At 39.1% G+C, this 26,414-nt stretch overlaps 1 protein-coding gene across 1 annotated transcript in view; it reads left to right on the top strand.

Annotated features, from left to right (window-relative positions):
- Positions 1–26,414, top strand: part of ADGRG7 (adhesion G protein-coupled receptor G7) — an 89,115-nt gene that overhangs the window by 26,014 nt on the left and 36,687 nt on the right. The window contains exons 4-11 of the mRNA XM_010598622.3: positions 596–708; positions 5,866–6,015; positions 7,252–7,352; positions 14,983–15,122; positions 15,226–15,333; positions 20,902–21,065; positions 21,746–21,901; positions 25,010–25,122. Of these exons, the coding sequence (XP_010596924.1) occupies positions 596–708; positions 5,866–6,015; positions 7,252–7,352; positions 14,983–15,122; positions 15,226–15,333; positions 20,902–21,065; positions 21,746–21,901; positions 25,010–25,122 (1,045 nt within the window). The remainder of the gene's footprint in view (positions 1–595; positions 709–5,865; positions 6,016–7,251; positions 7,353–14,982; positions 15,123–15,225; positions 15,334–20,901; positions 21,066–21,745; positions 21,902–25,009; positions 25,123–26,414) is intronic.

The following is a 26,414-nucleotide window of genomic DNA, read 5'->3' as shown; positions in this document are numbered from 1 at the left end:
TCACACACCAAAGGAAGGGAAGAGGTCCACTGGTCTTTTGAATTCTTGATTAAAAAAAAAAATCAAGGCAAGTATTATACACCTAAAATATTTGCAGTAATTGTGTGTTATCAAACCACCCCAAACTTAGTGACTTAAAACAATAATAATTCAGATTACTCACAGCTCTGTGAGTTAACTGTGGCAGCAGGGCTTTGCTAAGAGGTCCAAAATGACCTCACTCACAAGTCTGGGGCATTGGTGCTGCTGGTGGCTGGAGTGCCTCGGTTCTCCTCCACATGGTCTCTCATCCTGCAGTGGTTTCAACCTACTTTTTTACACAGAGATTTCAGGACACTGTTCCAAGAGGCTAAGACTGAAGTTTCAGGGCATCTTGAGACCTATGGTCTGGAATTCACAAAAACGTAATTTCTTCCACATTCTATTGGTCAAAGCAAGTCACAAGGGCAGCCCAGATTCAGGGAGTGGAGAAGTAGGTTCTACCTCTTCACGAGAGGAGCAGCAAAGACCCATTACAAAGGGACATGTGTACAGGAACTGGTGAATGCTATGGCCATCTTAGCAAACACTTCTTTTTTTCATCTTTTTATTGTAGCAGGATCTCCAAAGGCAACCCGGCTCTGCAACCTCACTGTAGCTGGAGAGATAAAATTAGAACCTGCGAGAACAGGAAATTGTAATGAAAACCTGGAAACATTGGAAAGTCAGGTAAGCCTGCCATGTGGCCCATAAGATGGGCAACTGGAAAAAGTTCAGACTCTGTGTGAAGTTGCTGTTCTTCATATAATTTAGGGTCAAATCAATGCCTCTAAGACCCTCAAATCAGAAATAACAAAAACTAGTTACTAAAACCATTTTTATTTGTTTAACATGGACATCTGTTTGTGGAAAAGGATAGTTGGGCTTGCTGGTTTTATTTCACCAAATGATATAATCCATAAAAAAAAAAAATTTTTTTTTAATAGCACATTATAAATGGTCACATCTTTGTAGACTATCAAAATCTGGACTGAAAATGGATCCCAGTTGTCTCGGTTTCTTAGTGATGCTCTCACAGAAATACCACCAGTGGGTGGCTTTAAACAACAGAAATTTGTTTTCTCACAGTTTTGGAGGCTAGAAGTGTGAATTTGGGGTACAGGCTGTAGGGGAAGGCTTTCTCTGTCGGCTCTGGGGGAAAATCCTTGTCTCTTTTTGAGCTTCTTTTCCTCAGTTCCTTGGTGATCTCCACATGGTATTAATCTTTCTCCATTTGTGCTTCCTTGCTTCTGTGCCTAAACTGCTCTTTCTATATATCGAAAGTGATTGACGTAAGGCACACCCTACTCTGATATGGTCCATTAACATAACAAAGAAAACCTTATTCCGTAATGAGATTACATCCATAAGTATGTTGTTGTGTGCCATCGAGTCCATTCCGACTCCATGTGACAGAGTAAAACTGTCCTCAGAGCACCGGTGTGTTTGAACCACTGACCTTTTGGTTTGCAGCCATTGTACCACCACAGCTCCTTTCCACAAGTATAGGGGTTAGGATCTACAACATATATTTTTGAGGGACGTAATTCAATCCATAGAACCTGTCATTTGAGACTAAGAGGAAGGTCTTGCAATGGTATACTGTATCAGATTGAAGAAAGAAAAAAAAAAACTCTGACCAAATAATCTTTGAGAAAGGAAACTCTAGACCCTGGCGCTGGGCTCAGGGCTGAGTAAGTGAGATAAGATGTACATCTGACTAGATTTTTTCCATCCAGATTAAATTATTTTGACTAAGGATGTACTGAAATGCAGATGCATGGAAGTGCTAACATTTGGGGCCAACCATGGGGAGGAAGAGGAAACTCACCTTTAAGTAGGTCCTTGTGTGTGCTCTGGTGGGGCAGTGGTTAAGAGCTTGGTTCCTAACCAAAAGATCAGCAGCTCGAACCCACCAGCAGCTGATTGGAAACCCTGTGGGGCAGTTCTACCCTGTCCCATGTGGTCCCTATGAGTTGGAAAGGACTTGACGGCAACAGGTTCGTTTTTTGTGTGTCTATGTCCTGGGCAAGTTACATATGTTATCTCATTTAATCTTTATAAAATCTCTGTGAGTTAGATGTTATTCCCATATTGTAGATAATTACAGCTAATAACATTACCAGTTATTGAGCACTTATGTTCCCACCGAGTCAATTCCAACTCACAGTGACTATAAAGAACAGAGTTGGATTGCCCCATAGGGTTTCCAAGACTGTAGTCTTTACAGAAGCAGATTGGCACATTGTTGTCCTGCAGAGTGGCTGGTGGGTTCGAACTGCTGACTTTTTGATTAGCAGCTGAGTGCTTAACCACTGCACCACCAGGGTAAGCATGCCAAACACTCTGCAGAGCATTTTACGTATGTTATTGTTAATTATTTATTGTTTTCTCAAGGTCCCTGGGTGGCCCAAATGGTTTGTTCTCAGCTGCTAATTGAAAGATTGGCACTTTGAATCCACCCAATGGTGCTTCAGGAGGTCTGGCAATCTGCTTTCCTAAAGATTACAACCAAGAAAGCCCTGTGGAGCCCAGTTTACTTTGTAACACATGGGGTCACCATGAGTCAGAATAAAGCTAGACAGTAACAGGTTTATAAAAATGATTTTATCATATTTAATTTTTATAACCATATACCCGTACTTGTACCCATTGCTGCCAAAGAATTGGTAGAGCTCTCTGGTCTGTCTTAAGGTAGCCCCTTGTTGACAGACTAAGCCTAGGAAGACAAGTTCTAAAGTATCCAGTTACACTCTGTCTCACATGGCCACCCTGGGACCAGGAGTTAACAAAAACCACTCCATCTAGTAACTCAAGTTGTTGTTGTGAGTTGCTATCGAGTCAATTCTGACTCATGGTGGCCCTGCGTGTTCCAGAGTAGAAGTGCTCCACGGGATTTTCTTGGCTGTAGTCTTTATGGATGCAGACCACACGATCTTTCTTCCATAGCAGTGCTGTGTGGATTCAAACCGCAAACCTTTCTGTTGGTAGTCGAGCACAAACCATACCATCCAGGGACCTTTACTATCACAATGTATCTATTTTGTAGATAAGGAAACTGTGGCACAGAGAGCTTGAGTGCTTTGCCCAGCGAACCACAGCCAGGAAGTGTTGGGGCTGCCCTTGATTTCAAAGTCTGTGCACTTGTCAGCATACCACACTGGCTGCCTCATGACAGATGGTGATGGGGAGTGGCAGCCAACCAGATGGGCTGGGGAAAGACAGCAGATTCCGGAGTCGGACAAGCCACTTTTAGCTCTACCACTTCTGAGCTGTGTGAACTTTGGATAAAGTCCTCAGCCATTCTGAGCCTTTCTCGGGTGTAAAATGGGCACGAGAGAGCTCAGCTTGTAGTGTTGTGTTGTGTATTAAATGTGAAAACACCTACAGAGCATCAGGCACCGAGCACATAGCAGGTAACTGGCTATCGAATGACAGAGTTCTTTTTGTCTGTCTACGGATCGGATACTGTTTCTGACTCTTCCCCAAGTATGAATAGCCTGTGACCTTAGTTCAATTTTTGAAAAACTCTGCCATCTAGTGAGAAATAAGCCACACCCATGTTTACATCCAGCTCCTCTGATGATGCAAAGTAGCGTGTTTTAACCTCACGACACAGAGCCATGGGGCCAAATGGTACCTGAAAGGTTGTCTCGGCCAGTGCTTCCCAAAATATCTGTGCTGAAAACCCGATTTTTAAAATTTCCAATACATTGCAGGCCAATAATTTTGTAAAATACAATAAAAATAAATTGTAGGAAAATGAAAGGAAAAAAGATCTATAAAATATAAAGCCAATTTTTAAAGTATTAGATTCTGTAGTATAAAACTACTATGTCAGATTGTTATATGAACGCCCAAAGCACTAGCAACAAAAGAGAAAATAGATAAATTGGACTTCATTAAAATAAAATTTAAAAAAATTTTGTTCAATAAAAGACTTTAATAATGAAGTGAAGAGATAACCTACAGACTGGGAGAAATTTTGGGGGAGCCATATATTGGATAAGGGTTTAATATCCAGAGATGTATAAAGAACTCATACAACTTAACAACAAAAAGACAAACAACCCAATCAAAAAATGGGCAAAAGACTTAAATAGACATTTTGCCAAAGATGATATACAAGTGGCCAACAAGCACATGAAAAGATGCTCAATATCATTAGCCATTAAAAAAAAGCCATTAGGGACATGCAAATCAAACCACAATGAGATGCCACTTCACCCCCAATAGGATGGCTAAGATAAAAAGAAAACAAAACAAAACCCTGAAAACAACAAGTGCAACTGAGGAGGTGGAGAAATTAGAACTTTTATCCATTGCAAGTGGGAATGTAAAGTGGTAGAACTACTATGGAAAATAGTTCTGCGGTTCCTCAAAAGTTAAACATAGGGCTACCACATAGCCCTGCAATTCCACTCCTAGCTATATACCCAAGGGACTTGAAAGCAGCGACATAAACAGACACATGTACACCAACGTCCATTGCAGCACTATTCACAAGAGCCAAAAGGTGGGAACAACCTAAATGTCCAACAATAGATGAATGGATACACAAAATGTAGTGTGTATACACACACACACACACACAATGGAATAATACCCAGCTATAAAGAAAAATGAAGTCCTGATACATGCTACCACATGGATGAACTTTGAAAACATTATTCTGAATAAAGTAAGTCAATCACACTTATATTATCTCACTTATATGAAATATCTAGAACAGGCAAATTTATAGAGATGAAAGTTCATTAGTGGTTATTGTCTTAGCCATCTAGTGCTGCTATAACAGAAATACCACAAGTGGATGGCTTTAACAAAGAGAAATTTATTTTCTCACAGTCTAGTAGGCTACAAGTCCAAACTCAGGGCGTTGCCTCAAGGGGAAGGCCTTCTCTCTCGGTCAGCTCTGGAGGAAGGGCCTTGTCATCAGTCTTCCCTTGGTCTGGGAGCATCTCCGTGCAGGAGCCTCAGGACCAAAGGACGTGCTCTGCTCCCAGCGCTGCTTGCTTGGTGGTATGAGGTTCCCCTGTCTCTCTGCTTGCTTCTCTCTTTTATATCTCAAAAGAGATTGGGTTAAGATACTACCTAATCTTGCAGACATCATAGTGATAGGATTTATAACACAAAGGGAAATCACATCAGATGATAAAATTGTAGACAAACATACAGTCATACAAGGGAATTATGACTTAGCCAAGTTGACAAATATTTTGAGGGGACACAATTTAATCCATGACAGTTAATATGGGTGGAAAGAAGGGGAAAGGGAGGAGTCATTATTTAGGAAGCATTAAGTTTCTGGTTACAGCGTTGGAAAATCTGCCAGCGGATATTGGTGATGGTTGTATAACATGGTTAATATAATCGATATCACTAAATTGTACATGTGAAAAAATGCTAAATTGGCAAATGTCATGTTATATCTATTTTGGCAACAATAAAAAAAGATTTACTAATAAAAATTCCTTTTCTTTCTGCAAAAAATAAAAATGCTGTATGAGTTTCTGAACACTTACTCTCAGTTTTTGTGCTTATCTCTTGCTGGTCTTAAAACCAACAGTGCACTGACGTTTGTCCGTGGACCACACTTTGAGTAGTGCTGGCCTAGCTAAAACAGGCTATTTACTTAATTACTCTGGGCGGGCTGGGAAAACCACTGGCCTGCATGTACTTTCTCCTTTACAAAAGGAAAGATACAAACATGAAAAACTGCGTGGATGTGATATTCAGGAGATGGAGGCCCAGGTAAGTTCCAGCTTGTTCATTTGCAGTTGCTTGCAAAGTGTTTAGACATAGTTGTATAAAGCAAGGGCTCTTTTTGCTTGTTTTTTTAAACAGATAAACAACATCCCAGAGCAAGCAGAGCTGATTTCTGCTGAAGCCCAGATTTTAACATCTAACGCTAGTAAATTAACTGCAGATAACATCACTTCTGCTGCTAACGTGGTTGGACAGATCTTCAACATAGGTGATAGAAACACATCTGAGGTAACACTCAAGACTTAAAGAAAAAAAAGAAAAGAAAGAGATCCCAAACTCCAACCTTTACTGTGATACAGAATCAGGAATGGTTTCGGTTGCTTAAAATTGTTTTTGATTAGTACTCTTTCTGAGAGATTCCCAGAGAGAAAACAGAAGGGCTCCTTGTTCAGATATTCACCTTTGGGATAGGCACGATGAACAGCATCCTATTAAATTTTCCAGAAAGCCCTGGAACAAACAAGTCTGTTTCCCTTTATTAGTAAGTTTACCAAGTACATCTGACCTCATCAATTCTATTCTATTCCGAGTAACTAGCGTTCCAAGGAACTCACTTTGGAAGATGCTATCTTAAACTGTGATCCCTTTCTACTAAGTATATTTACATTTTCGTCTGAGCTTTGAGAAAACTTTAAACCTAGTTTACATTTCAGGTAACCTACTAAATTCTGGCACCTGAAAATAAGGACAATAGTCAACATTTACCAATGGCGCTGGTTGGGCATTGGTCAAGTATGGCTATAAACCACCAGTACAGACTGACCCTATGTCTACCAGCTGAATATCAGCATGGTCTGAAAATATCAGCTCCTTTCTTTCAGTCCCGTTAAATGTCTTGTCTCAAAAAGATTTTGTTATCCCAGGTCCTTTGGAAAGTAGATGGGATTCAAATCATAAGACAGATGAAATGAAATTGAAAGAGAAGAGTATCGACCACCAAATGTGGAATCTGTGGAAGGATTAGCCAGTAAAGACAGGGGGCAGTTAAACAGTAACAAAGATGAAGAGCTCACCACTCTGGTGTACTCGGATTTTTTTGGTTGTAAGAAAAGCTAGAAGGAGTTTTCTTAAGTAATAACAGTATGCTAGTTATCACAGGCTGTAACATTTTAACAATTGGAGCTCTCGCGTTCCTCTTCTTTTGTTTCTGCCTTTATATCCAAATGTTTGCTTTTGTGCTTTGAGGGGTGGGGGAGTATCCTGTCAAAGGCTCTGCTAGGAGGTCAGGTTCGAAGACCTATGTATCCTAACTGATCACCTCAATTTGTATTTTTCACTTTGCCTTCTCTTGATTCTCTCTGCCACCTTACATAGACCAACAACTGAGCATTTAATTTTGAAAAATACTTGCTCCCAGATTACCACATTAGCAGTGCTACTTACTACCAAAATAACTCGGTGACGGTGGTGGTTTCGACGTATGATATGTGTCTTCTGTGACTACTGGTGCTTTCTCCTTAACAGGCAAAAAGAACTGCTGTAACAACAGTGAGTCAGCTTCTAGACGCCAGTGAAGAGGTTTTTCAAAGAGCTGCTGATATCGATAAGAATAATACCTTTAAAACGTAAGTACGATTTGGAAGGAAAACTTGGCAAAGTACTGTTTATTTTCCTATGTTAAAGCATTAACGGAGGTGTCTGTATCTCTCACATGGACGTACTGACTGATTCCTCTGGAATGCAGATGAAAGCCTTGGCTTGTCACCTACTCTTCTGTTACTGAAGTCCCTAGGTGGCAGAAAAGGTTTGTGCTCGACTGCTAGCCTAAAGGTTGGCAGCTTGAACCTACTTAGTGGTACTTTGGAAGAAATGCCTGGTGATCTTATGTAAAGATTACAGCCAAGATTACAGCTATGGAACGCTTCTACCCTGTAAGACATAAGGTCATCCTGAGTTGACTGACAACCACAACAACTTGAGTTACTAGATGGAGTGATTTTTTTAACTCCTGGTTTCAGGGTGGCTGCCTGAGATAGAGAATAACTGGGATATTTAGATTAGAATTTGTCTTTCTAGACTCAGTCTGAGAACAAGGGGCGTCCTTGAGGCCGAGCAGGGAGCTCTTCCAACCTCTTTCTCAATGTACAGAGAGCAGCATAACATTGCAGGACACTTGTCAGCCCCCTACCCACACCTCAGCCATCTCTTTCCAAGGCTCTGCTTTATTTTGATTAAGCTTTCTTCAGCTTCCCTAAGGCTATATTGAAAAAAAAAAAATTATTTTCTGAATTTTTTTGGTTCTATGTTTACACTAAAACTCATGTTCTTTATTCATAGAGGTCCTTCACTGGGATTACTTTTTTTCTTTTTAAACTTATATACAGTTTTCTAAACTCTTCTAAAATTTAAGTAAATATGCATGCTCATTATATAAAAATAAGAAAATATATAGATGAGAAGAGAAATTTTAAACTCTTACCCTTAATAACCTAGTGGTATCTTTTCTTCCAGGTTTTCCCCTCTGTTTGTGTTTGTAAATATAAATATGTATTATGTTGATTTATAACTTGTTTTTGTGCCTTATAAGCATCATTTTATATGATGTACATGTACATCTACGTCATTATTTTAAATTACTGCATAATAGCAGTGAACTTTTATTTAACCAATTTCCTGTTGAACGTTTAGATTGATTCAACTTTTTTAGTGTTATGAGCAGTCAACATTGTTGTACATAATCTTTTTTTCTGCTTAGACAAGGCTTTCATTTGCTTTACCCATTATTTCCTTAAGGGAAATTCCTAGAAGTGTTTTTCTGGTTTTCTAATTATTACAGCAAGTATCTATTTGGTGGTGAGCACTCAAAATAGAGAAAGCACACTCTAGAGAAACATTCAGAAGATTACAATTCTGAGAGATGGTGGTAGAGGTCGTGTAAACATTTGAACTGGTATATTTCATGACTTAAAATTTTAATAGGAGTCTAGACCCTTCTTCACTAGAGATGTGAATATCTCACATTTGTCTTAAAATAGGAGAAGGAAGTAGCTGTGAGGTCCAGAGTCTATGTTCAGTGAACATGGAGGCCCAGAGCTACTGTGGCCTAGAGGTGCTGTGTTTGCAAAGTCTTGCTAGAAGAAAAGGGGAAGATGGATGTTTTTTATAAGAAAGCTGAGAAAAGACAAGTTGTGAGGTTTGGCTGATAAAGTCACAGATCATCATTTGGATGGGAACGCTGTCCTACCGATGAGCAATTATGAATTTTTACTGATGGCAAGAGTAATTCTGTGTGATTTCTGTGTAATACTCAAGTGGCTTCAAAGTAAGAGGTTGGAGGATAAATAAAAATATTAAGTGTAGAACCCATTGTAATATGAAATAATGTGTTATTAGTTGCTGTCAAGTCAATTCTGACTCATGATAATCCCTTACGTGCAGAGTAGAATTGCTCCATAGGATTTTGGAGGCTATGACTTTTTTGGAAGCAGATTGCCAGGCCTGTCTTCTGATACACCTCTGCCTGGGTTTGAACCGCCAACCCTTTGGCTGGCTGTAAAAATGGCACTGCGGCATCTGACCTCCTCGTCTAACTTCACAAGGGAAGAGAGTCACCATCAACAATATCAGCCCAAGGCTGATTCCTAAGAGGTGGAGGTCAAACATTCCTTCTCTCTCCAACCTTTTACCAATTCTGCAACAGAGGTCATTTCTCACCCTTCGCTCTCCTCAGAGAAGGAAATGAATTGTTTCTTGGGGCAACTGTTTCTCTCCAAACTCCATCTGCTAAATCTAGGCTTATGAGCAAGGTCTCCTGACAGACACCAGGCCTTAGTCATCCATGTAGCTTTGGCTTTTCCGTCTTTTAATCAGAGTTTCCACTTTGTGTCCCTGAGCTACTAAACTCCCTTTCTACACTTGTAGGGAGAAGTGGAGAAGGTGAGAACAAACCCATTCCAGCTTCAGTCACCTCAAGTGGTCATAGCAAAGTTCTCTCAACTAGGTTCTCTGTGTTTAAATCGGGAGGAGGCAGAACGTTGAAATGGCCAGAGCTCTGGAACCAAGGGAAGGGGTTTTGCTGGCGAGGGCACCTTAATACAATCAGTGAGTCTAGGACTTCGTTTCTCCATTTTGAATAGCCATTGACCAGTAAAAGCTGAGCCCTTCAAAATGTTGCAGTCACACTTAGGCTCATAATTGTCCTTGTTTACCTAGCTTTGGTAATGTAAAACTGCCTCCCTAACACTGACCACCTCATACATTTACATTTCACATTTCTGGTGGTATTTCTGTTCCAGGAAGCTTTCTTTGGTTACAAGAGAGCCACTAAAATTATCTCAACCAAATAGTGATTTATTGTAAGGAGGCCTATGGGATCTCATGGGAACCCAAGAACAGGCATATAATACAACTGGGCCCTATGGACACTGGAATAGGGAGGTGACAGTGAATTCAAGGTCCCTGTGGAGATCTCAGGGGCCCTGGTGGTGCAGTGGTTAAGCATCCATTTGCTAATCAAAAGATAGGTGGTTTGAGTCCACCAGCAGCTCCTTGGAAACACTATCGGGCAGTTCTACTCTGTCCTACAAGGTTGCTATGAGTTGGAATCCATTTGATGGCAACGGGTAGACACCTCATTTGAGGAGATTGTGGGTCTTTCCAGTGAAATAATATAATGGTTGGAGCCACAGCCTGTGGAGTCAGACAGGCCTGGGTTCAAATCCTAGCTTTGTCATTTAGTAGCTACCTAATTTTGGTCAAACTATTTAATCTCTCTGAGCCTCAGATTCTTTAATGTAAAATGAGGAAGTATTGGGATTTACCTCAGTAGGATTCTAGTGAGGCTCATATAAAATAATATGTGTAAATCACTAGCATAACACCCAGCTTACCTAAGGAGGTATTGCCTAGCTATCGTCTTTATAATTAACATGATTCAAAATCATATGTCTCCTCTTATCTTTTCTGCTCTCTCATAATTTAACCCTGTCATGCTACAACGACCTCTCTGGCCTTCTATAAACCATAACTTTCCTGATATAATTCCTACACCAACTGGGAAATTCTTCCCAGAGTGAAAGGCTCTGATTGCTTCTTCTAGTCATTTGTACCAGGTTGATGGCCAGACTCTGGATTGGCTACCCTTGGGTCAGGTGCCCTTCTCTAATCCAATTAATTATGGCAAGAGGAAAGAAGAACCATATGGTAGAAAAAAAGCCTTAGAAGGCGCTGTGGGTAGAGCAGCCCTTTAAAAGTGGTTTTAAAACATGGGACACGCCCCCATGTATCTAGCAGATCTTTCCCTTTAGCCTGCAAATACTCCTGAGGAGCTCTTCCTGGTGTCCTCAGTGTTCTACAGGGTACCAACAACTTAGTAGGTGCTCAATAGGTATTTTTTTGTGAAATGAATGCATGAATGATGGTTTTATTATGTATGCCTTCTCTTCAAAGCAGCCCTAGTGTGCGACTGTTAAGTGGGAACTGTTGTTGACAGTTGCCACTGAGTTAGCTCTGACTCATACCAACCTGATGTATAACAGAATGAAAATAGCCTCGTCTGACTTCCTGAAAACTCAGAAAAAGGTGTTATGAAAGGAAAACTTATGAAACAGACCTACTTGAGTATATCATGATGTATGGCTATTACATTTTCTTTATAAGGCAATTCTTAATTACTTTCTCTTTTTTATCTCACTTGGAGAAGGAAAATATATTTTAGTAGGAAAATAAGGAATTGGAATACAGAACAACTACGTTTTAATGAAATAATTTCATTTCTGGGAAAACTAGACTGAACCAGTTATCTTAGACACAGAGGTTTTGTTTTGTCAAGAACAGAAATAGGGCACAGATTTCTTATAGGAAACAAAAAAGAAATAAGGTCTTATTTCTTTTTTTCGGAGAACACCAAATTGATGGTTTCCCACTATTCCCTCCCAGCTTTCATCTAATCTGTCTTTGAATTTAGCCAAAGTAGAAAAGAAAATTGTGAAAACCTGCACTGTTAGTAGCCAAAGCTCTGTTCTTCTGTGGTTCCATTTGAAATGCAGCCTCAGAAGTCAACTTACAAAGAGATGTTGTACTGGTTTCCCAAGGTTGCCATAACAAATTATCACAAAGTGGGTGGCTTAAAACCACAGAAGTTTATTCTTTCACAGTTCTGGAGACCAGAAGTCCAAAATCAAGGTGTCAGCAGGATTGTTTCTCTCTGAAGGCTCTAAGGGAAGATGCAGAGCCTCAGGCATCCCTTGGCTTGACGCAGCGTAACGCTCTCCTCTGATTTGTCTTCCCATGGCTCTCTTTCCCTCTGTCTGCCTCTGCCTCTTCTGTTTTCAAAAGGACACCAGGCATATTGGATTAGGGCCCACCCTACTCCAGTGGGGCCTCATGTTAACTAATTATATCTGAAAAGACTCTATTTCCAAAGAAGTCACATTCACAGGTACCAGGGGTTAGGACTTCTACATACCTTTTTGGGGGAACATACGTATACCCATAAGAGATGTTTTTGACCCCAAAAGGTTTGGGTGAGAAGAGGGAGTTGAATAAGTGGAAACTGATTCCCATCATCAGAGGAACAGCTGTAAACAAAGGTGGGTGGCGACCTCATCCTTCTATGTAAAGACCATTTCTACTGGGATATTGTCATTTTTGAGTTTCAGTTTTCTGGTATCTGCCTTCCAGGTAGCTTTCAGTGGAATTAGTCCACCAGAACTTTTTAAAAAAGTGTATACAGGCATACCTCAGAGATATTGTGTATTCAGTTCCAGACCACCACAATAAAGCGAGCACAGCAATAAAACAAGTCACACAAATTTTGTTTGTTTCCCAGTCCATATAAAAGTTTGTTCACACTATACTGTAGTCTATTAAGTGTGCAATAGTATTATGTCTAAAAAAAATGTACATACCTTAATTAAAAAATAGTTTATTGCTAAAAAATGGTAAACACCATCAGAGCCTGCAGTGAGTCGTAATCTTTTTGCTGGTGGAGGGTCTTGCCTCGTTGTTGACGGTTGCTGACTCATCAGAGCGGTGGTTGCTGAAAGTTGGGGTGGCTGTGGAAATTTCTGAAAATAAGACAACAATGAAGTTTGCTGCATCAATGGATTCTTTTCATGAAACATTTCTCTATAGCATGCTATGCTATTTGATAGCATTTTACCCACAGTAGAACTTCTTTCAAAATTGGAGTCAATCCTCTGAAACCCTGCCACTGCTTTACCAACTAAGTTTATGTAATATTCTAAATCCTTTATTGTCATTTCAAAAATGTTCACAGCATCTTTACCAGGAGTAGTTTCCTTCTCAAGGAACCCCTTTCTTTGCTCATCCGTAAGAGGCAACTCTTCATCCTTTAAAATTTGTCATGAGATTGTGGCAATTCAGTCTCACATCCTCAGGCTTCAATTCTAATTCTCTTGCTATTTCCACCACATCTGCAGTTACTTCCTCCACTGAAGTCTTGAACCTTTCAAAGTCATCCATGAGGGTTGGAATCAACTTCTTCCAAACTCCTGTCAATGTTGATATTTTGACCTCCTTCCATGAATCGCGAACGTCCTTAATGGCATCTAGAATGGTGAATTCTTTCCAGAAGATTTTCAATTTACTTTGCCCAGATCCATCAGAGGAATCACTATCTATGGCAGCTATAGCCTTATGAAATGTATTTATTAAATAATAAGACTTGAAAGTTGAAATTACTCTGTAGAATGGATGTTGTGTTAGCAGGCATGAAAACAACATTAATCTCCTTGTACAGCTCCATCAGAGCCCTTGGGTGACCAGGTGCATTGTCAATGAGCAGTAATATTTTGAAAGGAATCTTTTTTTCTGAGCAGTAGGTCTCAACAGTGGGCTTAAAATACTCAGTAAACCATGTTGTAAACAGATGTGCTGTCATCTAGGCTTTGTTGTTCCATTTATGGAGCACCAGAAGAGTAGATTTGACATAATTCTTAAGGGCCCTAGGACTTTTGGAATGGTAAATGAGCATCGGCTTCAACTTCAAGTCACCAGCTGCAGTAACCCCTAACAAGAGAGTAGGCCTGTCCTTTGAAGCTTCGAAGCCAGGCATTGACGTCTCCTCTCTAGCTATGAAAGTCCTAAATGCGTCTTCTTCCAGTATAAGGCTATTTCATCTGCATTGAAAATCTGTTGTTTGCTGTAGCCCCTTCATCAGTTCCCTCAGCTAGGTCTTCACGATAACTTGCTACAGTGTCTACAGCAGCGCCTGCTGCCTCGCCTTGCACTTTTTTGTTATGGAGATGGCTTCTTTCCACAAACCTCATGAAACCGACCTCTGCTAGCTTCAAACTTTTCTTCTGCAGCTTCCTCATCTCTCTCAGCCTTCACAGAATTGGAGAGAGTTGGGGCCTTCTCTGAATTAGGCTTTGACTTAAGGGAATGTTGTGGCTGATTTGATCTTCTAATCAGACCATCAGACTTTCTCTATATCAGCAGTAAGACTGTTTAACTTTCTTATCTTTTGTGTATTCACTGGAGTAACACTTTTAATTTCCTTCAAGAACTTTTCCTTTGCATTTACAACTGGGCTACCTGTCAGGCACAATAGGCCTAGCTTTTGGACTATCTCGGCTTTCAAAATGTCTTTTTCACTAAGCTTAATCATTTCTAACTTTTGCTTTAAAGTGAGAGACATGTGACTCTTCCTTTCACTTGAACACTTAAAGGCTATTGTAGGGTTATTAATTGGCCTAATTTCAATATTTTTATGTCTCAGGGGAGTACAGAGGCCTGAGTAGAGAGGAAGAGGGATGGGGGAATGACCAGTCAGTGGAGGGATCAAAATGCACACAACATTTATCAATTAAGTTCACCATCTTATATGGGCATGGTTTGTGGCACCCCAAAACAATTACAATAGTAACATCAAAGATCACTGATCACAGATCACCATAACAGCTATAATAATAATGAAAAAGTTTGAGATACTGCAAGAATTACCAAAATGTGACACAGAGACACCAAATGAGTACATGCTATTGGAAAAATGACGTCGATAGACTTGCTAGACACAGGGTTGCCACAAAACTCCAATTTGTAAAAAATCCAATAAAGCAAAGTACAACAAAACAAGGTATGCCTGTACAGTATAACAGAGAAAGAATCAATGTTAGGTGGTTGTACCAATGTTGCTGTGACCTCATGAGTTGTGTGGTCATGGAGAGAAAACTCACCTCTGATTTTATGACAAAAATTTTAAAATATTATGTTACATTTTATTCTTTGCAGACTTATTGAGCAAATAGAAATTTATTCCTTGTCTTTGAACACCGTACCAGTGGTGGAGCCTAATATAGCAATACAATCTGTTAATTTGTCTCTAGAAGACACCGAAGGTCCTGCAAGTGTTCGCTTTTCTGTGTTGAAAGGTGAGCTGCTTATAATAGCAGAGTGCACTCTGTTACCAGCCATGAGTAATGTTCTACTGATGAAAATATAGACTTCTAAAATTCTACTTTTTCTTTCTCATAGGATCTAGCGATTCTCTAAGTTATGGGTCAACACGTGTAGATATGCAAGTGAGTGAACTACAACCAGATGCAGAGACTGAACTTCAGATCTTGCTCAAGACCAGTCAAAGTAGGTCTGAAACTTTGTTAAAATTAGAAAATACACTCAAATTCATGGAATTGAAAACTTAAAATTCACTGAGGGAGGGAGACTGTTTACTTAAAATTCACAATGAATAATTTGTATTTGCGTATACTTGACCTCTTACGTATTTTGGTAATTTCAACTTTACTAGTGTTAATGAACCCCAGAAGGTGGGTCCTTGTCTGGTATGCTCAGACTTGCCCATTATCTGGACACCAGTCTTTGAGAAAAAGAAAGTAACTTTATTGCGACGTGCACAGCAAGGAGCAGGGGGGATGTTCCTCAGATCTGGTTCCCCAAGCTATGGCAAAAAAAATGGCGAAGCAGGGCTTATATGTGATTTGGGCAGCAAGATGGCAGCCACACAGGCACTCTGGGGAGGGAAATTCTAGAAGGCAGACAGGAAACAGGAGGCAACTTGGTTTTTGTCAGTTCTTTTGCTTTAGAATAGGATCTGGGTGATGAGTTTCCTTCTGATTCATTCCACCTTTTGGTTGCTGTGTCGTTTGTTGAAGTCAATTAACAGCCACAGCTGGCCCTCCTGCACATGCAGGGTGGACCAACTCTGGCCTGGGCTAATTGAAGGACTAATGGAAATTTACTGGCATTGTGGGGTCAGGTTACACTAGCTTAAATCCTACAGATGATTTCTTTCTCCCCCCCCCCCCAAAAATTAGCACTTCAGAGGGTAGCAGAGTTGAAATGCCCAGGTCATGGACACGAATCTGTTTTCCTACAAACATCTTGCTAAAGCATTCACTTTGCATTTATACATTTAAAAAATGTTCAATCCATAAGCTTTGCCCATATTTACTAATGACACGACACTCACAGACTTATCCTGCTGACCTTCCCTTGAAATAGTTTATGGAATTAGCACAGTCCTTATTTATTAGTAATTAGTGGAAACACTGGTGGTGTAGTGGTTAAGAGCTATGGCTGCTAACCAAAAGTTTGGCAATTTGAATCTGCCAGGTGTTCATTAGAAATGCTATGGGCATTGTATAACAACCCAGCAGCACCTGGACCCAAAGTCGGCCACATCTCCGAGACGAAGAAAGGCTCTGGTACCAGCCATCATGACATACAGTTTATTCGGGGAGCTTACTTATGGGACCGTTGGCCCAGGGCTGCAGCTGGACCAGTTTAGTGCTCCACAACAGCCTAGCAGGGGACACAAGCTTATACCATTCCAGCTGGGTGCTAAGGCTTACTGATTTTCTTCCCAAGTCCTTGGGTAGCCAGCATTCCCAGGGACTTCACGTCTAGGCCCAGATATTTTTCTTCTTATTGCTAAGGTGTTCTCGGCCTTGGCCACCGACCCAGTCACGCCACTCCCAGCCTTGTACCTTAGCCCGAGTCCATTCTGAATTCATCCCCAGCATGCCTCGGGAAGAGCAAAGCTGACTCCATTAGGAGGGGATGCTTGTAGCTGAATAGCATTACCTTATAATGGGGTAGTTCTATTCTGTCCTACAGAGTCGCTATGCATCAGAATCGACTCAATGGCAACCAGTTTTTTTTGTTTGTTTTTATTGGTGGTGATTTTTGATATCTTCTCTAATTTGATGCCCACCATGGGTACCATATCATCTTGCATATGGCCCTTAGAAGTTCTCATGTCTAACCTGAAATGGTTGTACTTCCCAAAGTCTCAAAAGTGAAAAAAAAAAAAAAAAAAGACTGTATGGTTTAAAATCAGGAAAGGGGTGGGTCAGGGTTTTGTTCTTTTACCATATTTATTCAATCTGTATGCTGAGTGAATAATCTGAGAAGCTGGATTATACAAAAAAGAACACATCAGGATTGGAGGAAGACTCTTTAACAACTTGGGATATGCAGATGACACAACCTTGCTTTCGGAAAGTGAAGAGGGCTTGAAGCACTTACCGATGAAGATCAAAGGCTGCAGCCTTCAGTACAGATTACACCTCAGCATAAGGAGAAGAAAAATCCTCATAACTGGGCCAATAAGCAACGTCATGATAAATGGAGAAAAGATTGAAGTTGTCAAGGATTTCCTTTTACTTGGAACCACAAATCAACAGCCATGGAAGCAGCAGTCAAAAAATCAAACGACGTATTGCATTGCATCCATCATTATAGTATCATACACAAGCGTTTCACTGCCCTAAAAGTGCTATGTTCCACCTATTCACCCCTTCCCTCTCTCCCAGAGCCCCTGGCAACCACTGATCTTTTCACTATCTCTACACTTTTGCTTTTCCAGAATGTCATAAAGTTGCAATCATATAACATGTAACTTTTTCACACTGGCTTCTTTCTCTTAGCAATATGCTTGTCTTTTCCACCATGTCTTTTCATGGTTTGATAACTCATTTCTTTTCATCGCTGAATAATTCTCCATTGCATGGATATACTACAGTTTATCTATTCACCTATTGAAGAGAATCTTGGTTGTTTCAACTTTTGGCAATTATGAATTAAGCTGCTATAAACATTTGTGTGCAAATTTTTATGTGGACATATGTTTTCATCTCATTTGAGTAGATACCTAAGAACATAATTACTCGATTATATGGTAAGCAAGCCTATGTTTCGCTTTGTATGAAACTGCCAGACTATCTCCCAAAATTGCTGTATCCTTCTTTTTAAAAGAAATCTTCCCTATCCTAAAGTCACAAAGGCAGTCTTCTGAAAATTTTCATTTTTTGTGTTACCATTTAGATCTTTAATGCACGCATGATTTATTTTTGTGTTTGGTGACAGTAGGGATCTAATTTTTATTCCATATGCACGATCGATACAGTCAATTGGGTTAAACAACTCTAATAAAAGACAGGAACTCAGATTGGATTGGAAGGGATGTATTTTATATTGATTAAGAAATACTAACTTAAAAAAAACTATATTTTAACCCTTTATTTCCCTAAAAACATCATTGAAATATATAAGCAAAAACTATGGGAAATACAGGGGGAAGGAAATTCAGTAAAACACTATGATAGGGAGAGATTTTAGTGCAACTGTCCCAGAAATTGAAGATCAAGCCAACAAAAATACACTTGATTTATATGCATGTTTGTGTGTGATTTTATTTGTAGATGTAAAACAGATAATAAAAAGTCTTTCCAATATCCATGAAATGCTTTAAAAACTGACCATTTTTGAATAAAAATAAACATATACTTCACACTAAATACAAAAATATATTTCAGATAAATTAATTAAACAATTTAAACTAAAAGTGGAGAATTTCTTTTGTAATCTTGTGATAGAGAAAATCTTGTGGGCTTCACATCCTGCTTGGGAAGATCTTCTCCATCACAAGATTATAAAAAGAAGTATTTGCAACATATATAAAAGATAAAGGGTTAATAGCCATAATACATAAAGAGCACCTTCAAATAGACATGAAAAGGCAAAATATACAATACACAAATGGGCAAATGATTTGGACAGATAATTATAGAATAATATAGGATAAATTGACAATAGACATAAAAAGGCTCAAATTTACTATTTATAAAAATATTTGTCCTCTTGTGATTGACTAACTTCACTCAGCATAATGCCCTCCAGATTCATCCATGCTGTGAGATGTTTCACAGATTCATCATTGTCCTTTATCGTTTCACAGTATTCCGTTATGTACATGACCATAATTTGTTTATCTATTCATCTGTTGATGAACACTTAGGGGGTTTCCATCTTAATGCTATTGTGAATAATGCTGCAATGAACATGGGTGTACATATATCTATTTGTGTGAGGGTTCTTATTTCTCTAGGACATATTACTAGGAGTGAGATTGCTGAATCATATGGCATTTCTATTTCTGGCTTTTTGAGGAAGCGCCATATTGTTTTTCACTGTGGCTGTACACTTTTACATTCTCACCAGCAGTGCACAAGAGTTCCAATCTCCCTGCAAACTCTCCAACATTTGTTATTTTCTGTTTTTTTTTTTTTAATTAGTGCGAGCATTGTCGGGGTGAGGTGGTATCTCATTATAGTTTTGATTTGCATGTTTCTAATAGCTAATGATCATGAGCATTGTGTCTGTTAGCCACCTGAATGTCTCCTTTGGTGAAGTGTCTGTTCATATCCTTTGCCCATTTTTAAATTGGATTATTTTTCCTTTTATTATTGAGGCATTGAAGTAATCTATTGATTTTATAGACTAGCCCCTTGTCGAATATGTCATAGCCAAAATTTTTTCCCAGTCTGTAGGGTCTCTTTTTACTCTTTTGGTGAAGTCTTTTGATGAGCCTAAGTGTTCAATTTTCAGGAGCTTCCAGTTTTCTAGTTTATCTTCGGTGTTTGTGCATTTTTAGTGGGGTTTTAATTTTTTTCATCTATATACGTCTATGTATTTGAATTTTACATCAATCATGTCATTTTTTGTGAATAACAAAAGGAATAAAAGAAGGCTTATTCCACTTTTTAAGGTTAACTTTGTCATCTAGTTTCCAGAAGGAACATTTTGGTGGTCAATATGCCATGAAAAATGAACACAGAAACTACTGTATTTCCAGATAAAGGATAGAGACACAGCTCGCAGTCAGGGACATATCTGGGGGCTGTCAGGGCCTTATCTCCCTACCTCTCAGATCATATGGACTAAATAGGCTGCCTTGCTGCCACCATATTAGTTTGTCTTATATCACTCATGAAAGATAGCAGAATACAAGGAATTAATTCAGCTAAAACATATATTTACTGTCATTGCTGCCAGTATTTTAAATATGGCCAACAGTTGTATGAAGTGTTAGGAAGTGTTCCTTAGCTGGTTCTGTTTGCCCTCTGCATGGCCAAATCCACTGCAAAACCCACCATTGTGGCCATGCTCTTCTGCAATCTCTGATGAACAGCTGGCCACTGCTTCCAAGATTCCAAAAATGTGCCACAATAGCCTTCCCATCTTGGGGAAGGTCTGTAATTGTCATGAAGTAGCAGAGATCAATAGTTCAAGATGTGGTAGAGGTTACCTGGCTATGTTGTTCTCAAAAACTCCATTTGAAAAGTCACTGATATGCACAACATGAGTTCCTTACCTGTTTTATGAATCTACAGGACTGTCTTTGCCCAGTGCCTTTTGAAGAGGAGATGGACCTCACCGGTCCTTCTCTAGACACAGCTATCCTGCTATTCATCCTTTGCTGTTTTTCCTCTAATGTCTTATCAGTGGGGAAGCAAACCAGCTTCGGCTACCTGCAGGGCAAGTTCACTCTGTGTCGTTGCGTAGAGAGCGAGATGTGTGCTTTATATACGAGATTCTTGCAATGTGTTTGTGAGGTGAATTAGGCAGAAATTATTGCTCCCATTTAGAAGCTGAAGGAACTAAAATTCAGGAAAAAAAGTTAATGTGAATGGAATGGTCAACCACAGACTGTATGTATGTATATATATGTAAATACCAATATATAAATTACATGTTGTGATTACATAAAGGCTCAGCCAGAAAACCATTATTACTGTGCATTTTTTCAAATATTCAGCAAGTATGAAGTTCAACAATAACATGAGACCTTGTTTCTTGTTAATCCTAGGGTTCATATACTGATTTTAATGTCTTTTTTTTTCTCCACAGAAAACACTGGGGCATGTGGCTTTGTAGTATATCAAAATAGCAAGCTTTTCCAATCAAAAACTTTTACAACTAAATCAAATTTTAGTCAAAAAGTTATCTCAAGCAAAACTAATGGAACTGAGAAAGATCAGAGTGTTTCTATTGAAATGGTCTTTAATCCAAAGGTGAGTTTTTTCCATTAACATAAATAAACTATTCAGGTTACAAAAGCAGGAATACTTTAGCTAAAAGAAATCCAAGATAATCTCTAAGATTCATTGAAATTACTTATTTTAACCTCCATATCTTTTGTCATAGTAGCTGAAAACGAAATCAACTAATTTGAATTATATGTCCTATTTCCCCCTCCCTAAATCCATGATGGGTGCCCTGGTGGCACAGTGGTTAAGAGCTCAATTGGTGACCAAAAGATTGGCAGTTCAAATTCACCAGCTGTTTCTCAGAAACCCTATGAGGCAATTCTACTCTGTCCTACAGGGTCTCTACGAGTCAGAATCGACTTGATGGCAATGAGTTATGGAGTTAGTTAATCTATGATGAGGACCCCTAGTGGCACAGTGGTTAAGAGCTCAGCTGCTAACCAAAAAGTCAGCAGTTTGAATCCACCAGCTGCTCCTTGGAAACCCTAAGAGGCAGTTCTATTCTGTTCTATAGAGTAGCTATAAGTTGGAATTGACTCGATGGCAATGGGTTTGTTTTTTTTGGTTTTAGGTAATCTATGATGAAGGTGCTAATGCTTAGTAAATATTTAATTGATTTCTTTTATGCTTAGCCTATTTAATTTTTTTCTACCCAGTTAAGCATTGAAAGAATCAGTAATTGTAATTATCTTATCGATTCACAGTTCAATGAAAAAGAATTCCAACTCCATTCCCATGCCTGTGTCTTTTGGAACCTTTCAAGGAATGACTGGGACACACGTGGCTGCCGAACAGACCAGAGCAGTGATGGGTTCCTGTACTGCAGCTGCAACCACACCACTAGTTTCGCTGTATTAATGGTAAGAACGGAGAAGGTAATTTCTACCTAGACAAGAGTTTTCCTTATACACAATCCCCATATATGCTAACAGGAGATAACTTTGGCGTTTCATTTACATAGATACTCAACTTTTGGGGTTAAATAGAAAAACAGAGAATGAATAGGGGAACTAATGGGAAAGGCAAGTAGGGTAGAGTTTTTTGCAAAACAGCACTGTTGTGTATGATAATGGGAAGAAAGCTAATGTGAGAAAGAGGAGCTGACAGAGCCCATCCGACTAACTTGCATGTTCTAAAGCATGAAGTTGTTATGGCCAGAGTTAAGGCTGGCTGTATGTTGGGGTTAAGTGCTACGGCTGCTAACCAAAGGGTCAGTGGTTAAAATCCGCCAGGCGCTTCTTGGAAACTCTATGGGGCAGTTCTACTCTGTCCTATAGGGTTGCTATGAGTTGGAATCGACTCGACGGCACTGGGTTTTCTGGGTATGTTGGGGATGGTTCAATACATACTTAGCTATGTGTGAGTAGCTTAAATCAGTCACCCAAAGATTTTTCCACTGGAATTTTCTGAGTTACTAAGTCTGCGCTAGAAGATACAAGAGGAAACATTCTCGAAAACATTGTTGAATTCATTCCCATAGTTCCTGTATGTATTCACAGACTAAGTTCCTTAATTCTTTAAGTCCAAAGGCAGACCGTGCGAGTACCTGATAATGCAGCAAGAACTGATGTTTTGCTCTGCCATGCAACTGTAGAGCTGTATGTGCATCTCTGGAAGCTCTTGGGTTGGTTTTCTGTTTTTTTTTTTAAAGAAAGGCATCTGTATTTTCCATTTCCAGAAAATTATTATTCTAGTAAAACCAAAAATGTTAGTTTATATGCTTGATAGAATTTTTTTCCCTAGGCAACAGGATGAGAGTGTTTTCCGCTTACAAGGATACTATCAAGCCATGAACAAGAACCAACCTGATGGCGACAGGTTACTGATACCATGAATTTCCCAAAAGCAAACAGATGTTCTCGCTTTCTAGGACTATGATGTGGCCATATTTGGGGAGCTGATGGAGATCAGTAGAAAGTATTGGTACAGCATAGATTATCAAAGTATAAAACCCTGCCTTAAATTTTTTTTTTATCTTAGTTGATTTTGATTATTTCTTTTCTAACTTGTACCACACAGAGATCTGCTTTCTCGAACAGAAGGTACCGAAGATAAAATTTTAACTTGTTTTTGATACCTTGAGGTCATCAGGACCATTGATTAGCTGTGTAAATCTCAGATTGACATACATGTTCAGATTTCTACTTTGTCATAGTTCTCTCTCTCGAGGCCAGTCTGTGAGGTGTTACTTTTTACTAATTCCTGAGTCTGCCTCTAGAAATGGTTACCTATCCATATTACCCAATTAGTTTGGGGCTGTGAAATCCAAAACAAACTAGTTAGGATTGCATGTAAAGTAAGAGCAGATAGACTGAGTGAACAGACGATTTCTAAGCTCCAGAGATCTATATGTTCTACGACTCTTTGTGCATCTACTTAACCAGGAAGTACACTACATAAAGGAAATACCATGAAATTTTTGTTTTATTATTTTAGAAAAGATGTATATTTTACATGAGATTTTTTTCTACAAAGGTAAACACCCATAATATAAAATATGAACATTTGCCTACTAGACAAAAATATGCTGCTATGGAAACATGTTTATGATATCTTAAAGGAAAATAACAATTCAAATATAATTCCATTATAACTATATCTAGTTATCAAATCCTTATGTATCTGTACAAGAAGCATAGATAATATTTGTAACCACATACTAAAAGGACTGGAACTCTTAACAGTGGTTATCTCTGGAGAAGAGATGGGATTTCAAAAGATAGGGTATGGTGAGGGGTAGCTATTGGTAAAGCAGGACATTTTCTTGTTATGTTTCTATATGAATTTCCTGGTTTACAAATAAACGTGTTGCTCTTCTAATTGTAACAATTTTTTAAAAATCAGGAAGTACAGACAAACAAAAATAATTACATATATGCTACCCACTCTTGGACCACGATCACTACCTTTTCAGATAATTTTTTAAGAATGTGTACTCTTAGAATATTACTTTCTGTCATATATACTGGCACAGTGGGATAGATATAGCTATAAACCAAAAAACCAAACACACTGCCGTCGAGTCGATTCCAACTCACAGCTCACAGTGATGCTACAGGACAGGGTAGAACTGCCTCATAAAGTTTCCAGGTGGATTCAAACTTCTGACCTCTTGGTTAGCAGCCATAGCACTTAGCCACTACGCGACCAGGGTTTCCAGATATAGCTATATTACACAATAATATACCTCTTTTTTTTAACAAGGTATTATGAAAATATTTCCATGCCCATGAATATACTTCTGTAATCTTATTTTTAGTACATTGTTTAGATATGCAGATTTCCCCTTGGATTATATTTACACATAAAAATAATGTAACAGATAAAAAAAAAATTCTAGCCAATTTAGGCTAAACCAAACAACTAGGATTTTAGACATTGAGGAAAAGTCCATATATATTTTTCCCTAATTGAATTAGTTAGATAATCACATCTCCCCACTAAATTCCTTCAGTTGTTTACTGGCTATTTCCCCATCTTAAGCCTCCTGAAAACTGCTTAGAGATAAGAGGTTAAGATAATAAAAATATAAATATATTTTTTATCTCTTCTTTTTATTAAACTGTTGATATATTTATAAACCTGATAAAATATATTTTATTAACAGTTTACAAATATATCAACTGTTTTATAAAAAGAAGAGATATCTGGTAACTTTCTGCTTATTTTGACCTGTGCTAATTCTTTATGAGGAACCCCAGGATAATGCAGTGGTTAATGTACTAGGCTGCTACCTGAAACGTTGGAGGTTCAAGTCCACCCAGAGGCATGTTGGGAGAAAATCCTGATGGTCTACTTCTGAAAAACCAGCCATTGAAAACCCTAATGGAGTACAGTTCTACTCTCAAACACGTGGGGTTTCCTTACGTGCAACTGATTTGGTTTTTTGGTAACTCTTTATGACATTGACTTTCATCAACATTTCAGGAATGGTTATTTTAAAATACAAACCTTAACTTCTTTTTCAGAGTTTCAGAAAGAACTATAACTACCCTAAGTCACTAGACATATTTTCCAAAATTGGATGTGCACTGTCTGTCACTGGTCTGATTCTCACGATTATTTTCCAGGTTGCCACCAGGTAAGAAAGGAAGCAAGCTCTTCTCGAGAGAAATTGCTGTCCTGATTACTTTACTCTAAGCATATTCTCATCAGAATACAGTCTTTCATACTGGGGAAGCCAGCACAACTTGTACAAGGCAAGGTCATGGAAGTTCCATAGACACATCCAAATTCCCTGAAGGACTGAACTGCTGAACTGAGGGCTTTGGGGACCATCGTCTCAGGGAACATCTAGCTCAATTGGCATAACATAGTTTATAAAGAAAATGTTCTACATTCTACTTTGGTGAGTAGTGTCTAGGGTCTTAGAAGCCTGTGAGCGACCATCTAAGATACTCCACTGGTCTCAGACTTTTGGGAGCAAGGGAGAATGAAATAAACTAAAAATACAAGGGAAAGATTAGTCCAAAGGACTAATGGACCACAACTACAAGGGCCTCCACTGGGCTGAGTCCAGCACAACTAGATGGTGCCCGGCTACCACCACTGACTGTTCTGACAGGGGTCTCAATACAGAGTCTCAGACAGAGCTAGAGAAAAACATAGAAAATTCTAACTCACAAAAAAGACCAAACTTACTGGCCTGACAGGGCCTGGAGAAACCCCAAGAGTATGGCTCCCAGACACCCTTTAAGCTCAGTAATGAAGTCACTCCCGAGGTTCACCCTTCAGCCAAAGATTAGACAGGCTCATAAAACAAAACGAGACTAAATGGGTGCACCAGTCAGGGGCAAGGACTAGAAGGCAGCAGGGAACAGGAAAGCTGGTAATAGGGAACCCAAGTTCGAGAAGGGAGAGTGTTGACATACCATGGGGTTGTTAACCAATGTCATAAAACACTATGTGTACTCTTTAATAAGAAACTAGTTTGTTCTGTAAACCTTCATTTAAAGTACAATTAAAAAAAAAAAAGCACACAGTCTTTCAGAACTAGAAGGGAAATCAGAGATTTAGTTCAACATGCTCGTTTTACAGAGAAGAAAACTTGGGCTGAAATAGCTGGGTCTTTCTCCTTCTCATACAGCCTGATGCCACCCGTGTGGTTTCTTTAGCAGGAGAGCTGGACTGCTTACACGGTGGCTCAGAACTCCCCAGAGCACCAAAGCTATGTGATGTGATGACTTTCACGAGCCCTGTACACTTTTGCCTTTGTGGGACACTTCTTCCAAAAAAAAAATTACATTTTATGACTGCATTGATATAAAGATAAGTACGTTGTTGTTGTTGTTGTTAGGTGCCATCAAGTCGGTTCTGACTCATAGCAACTGTTATGGACTGAATCGTGTCTCCCAAAAATGTGCGTCAACTTGG

The sequence above is a fragment of the Loxodonta africana genome, chromosome 20 (assembly GCF_030014295.1).
Source record: "Loxodonta africana isolate mLoxAfr1 chromosome 20, mLoxAfr1.hap2, whole genome shotgun sequence".
Classification (NCBI taxonomy): Eukaryota; Metazoa; Chordata; class Mammalia; order Proboscidea; family Elephantidae; genus Loxodonta; species Loxodonta africana.
The sequence above is the reverse complement of the archived record's forward strand: the minus strand, read 5'-3'. Positions and strand labels throughout refer to the sequence as shown.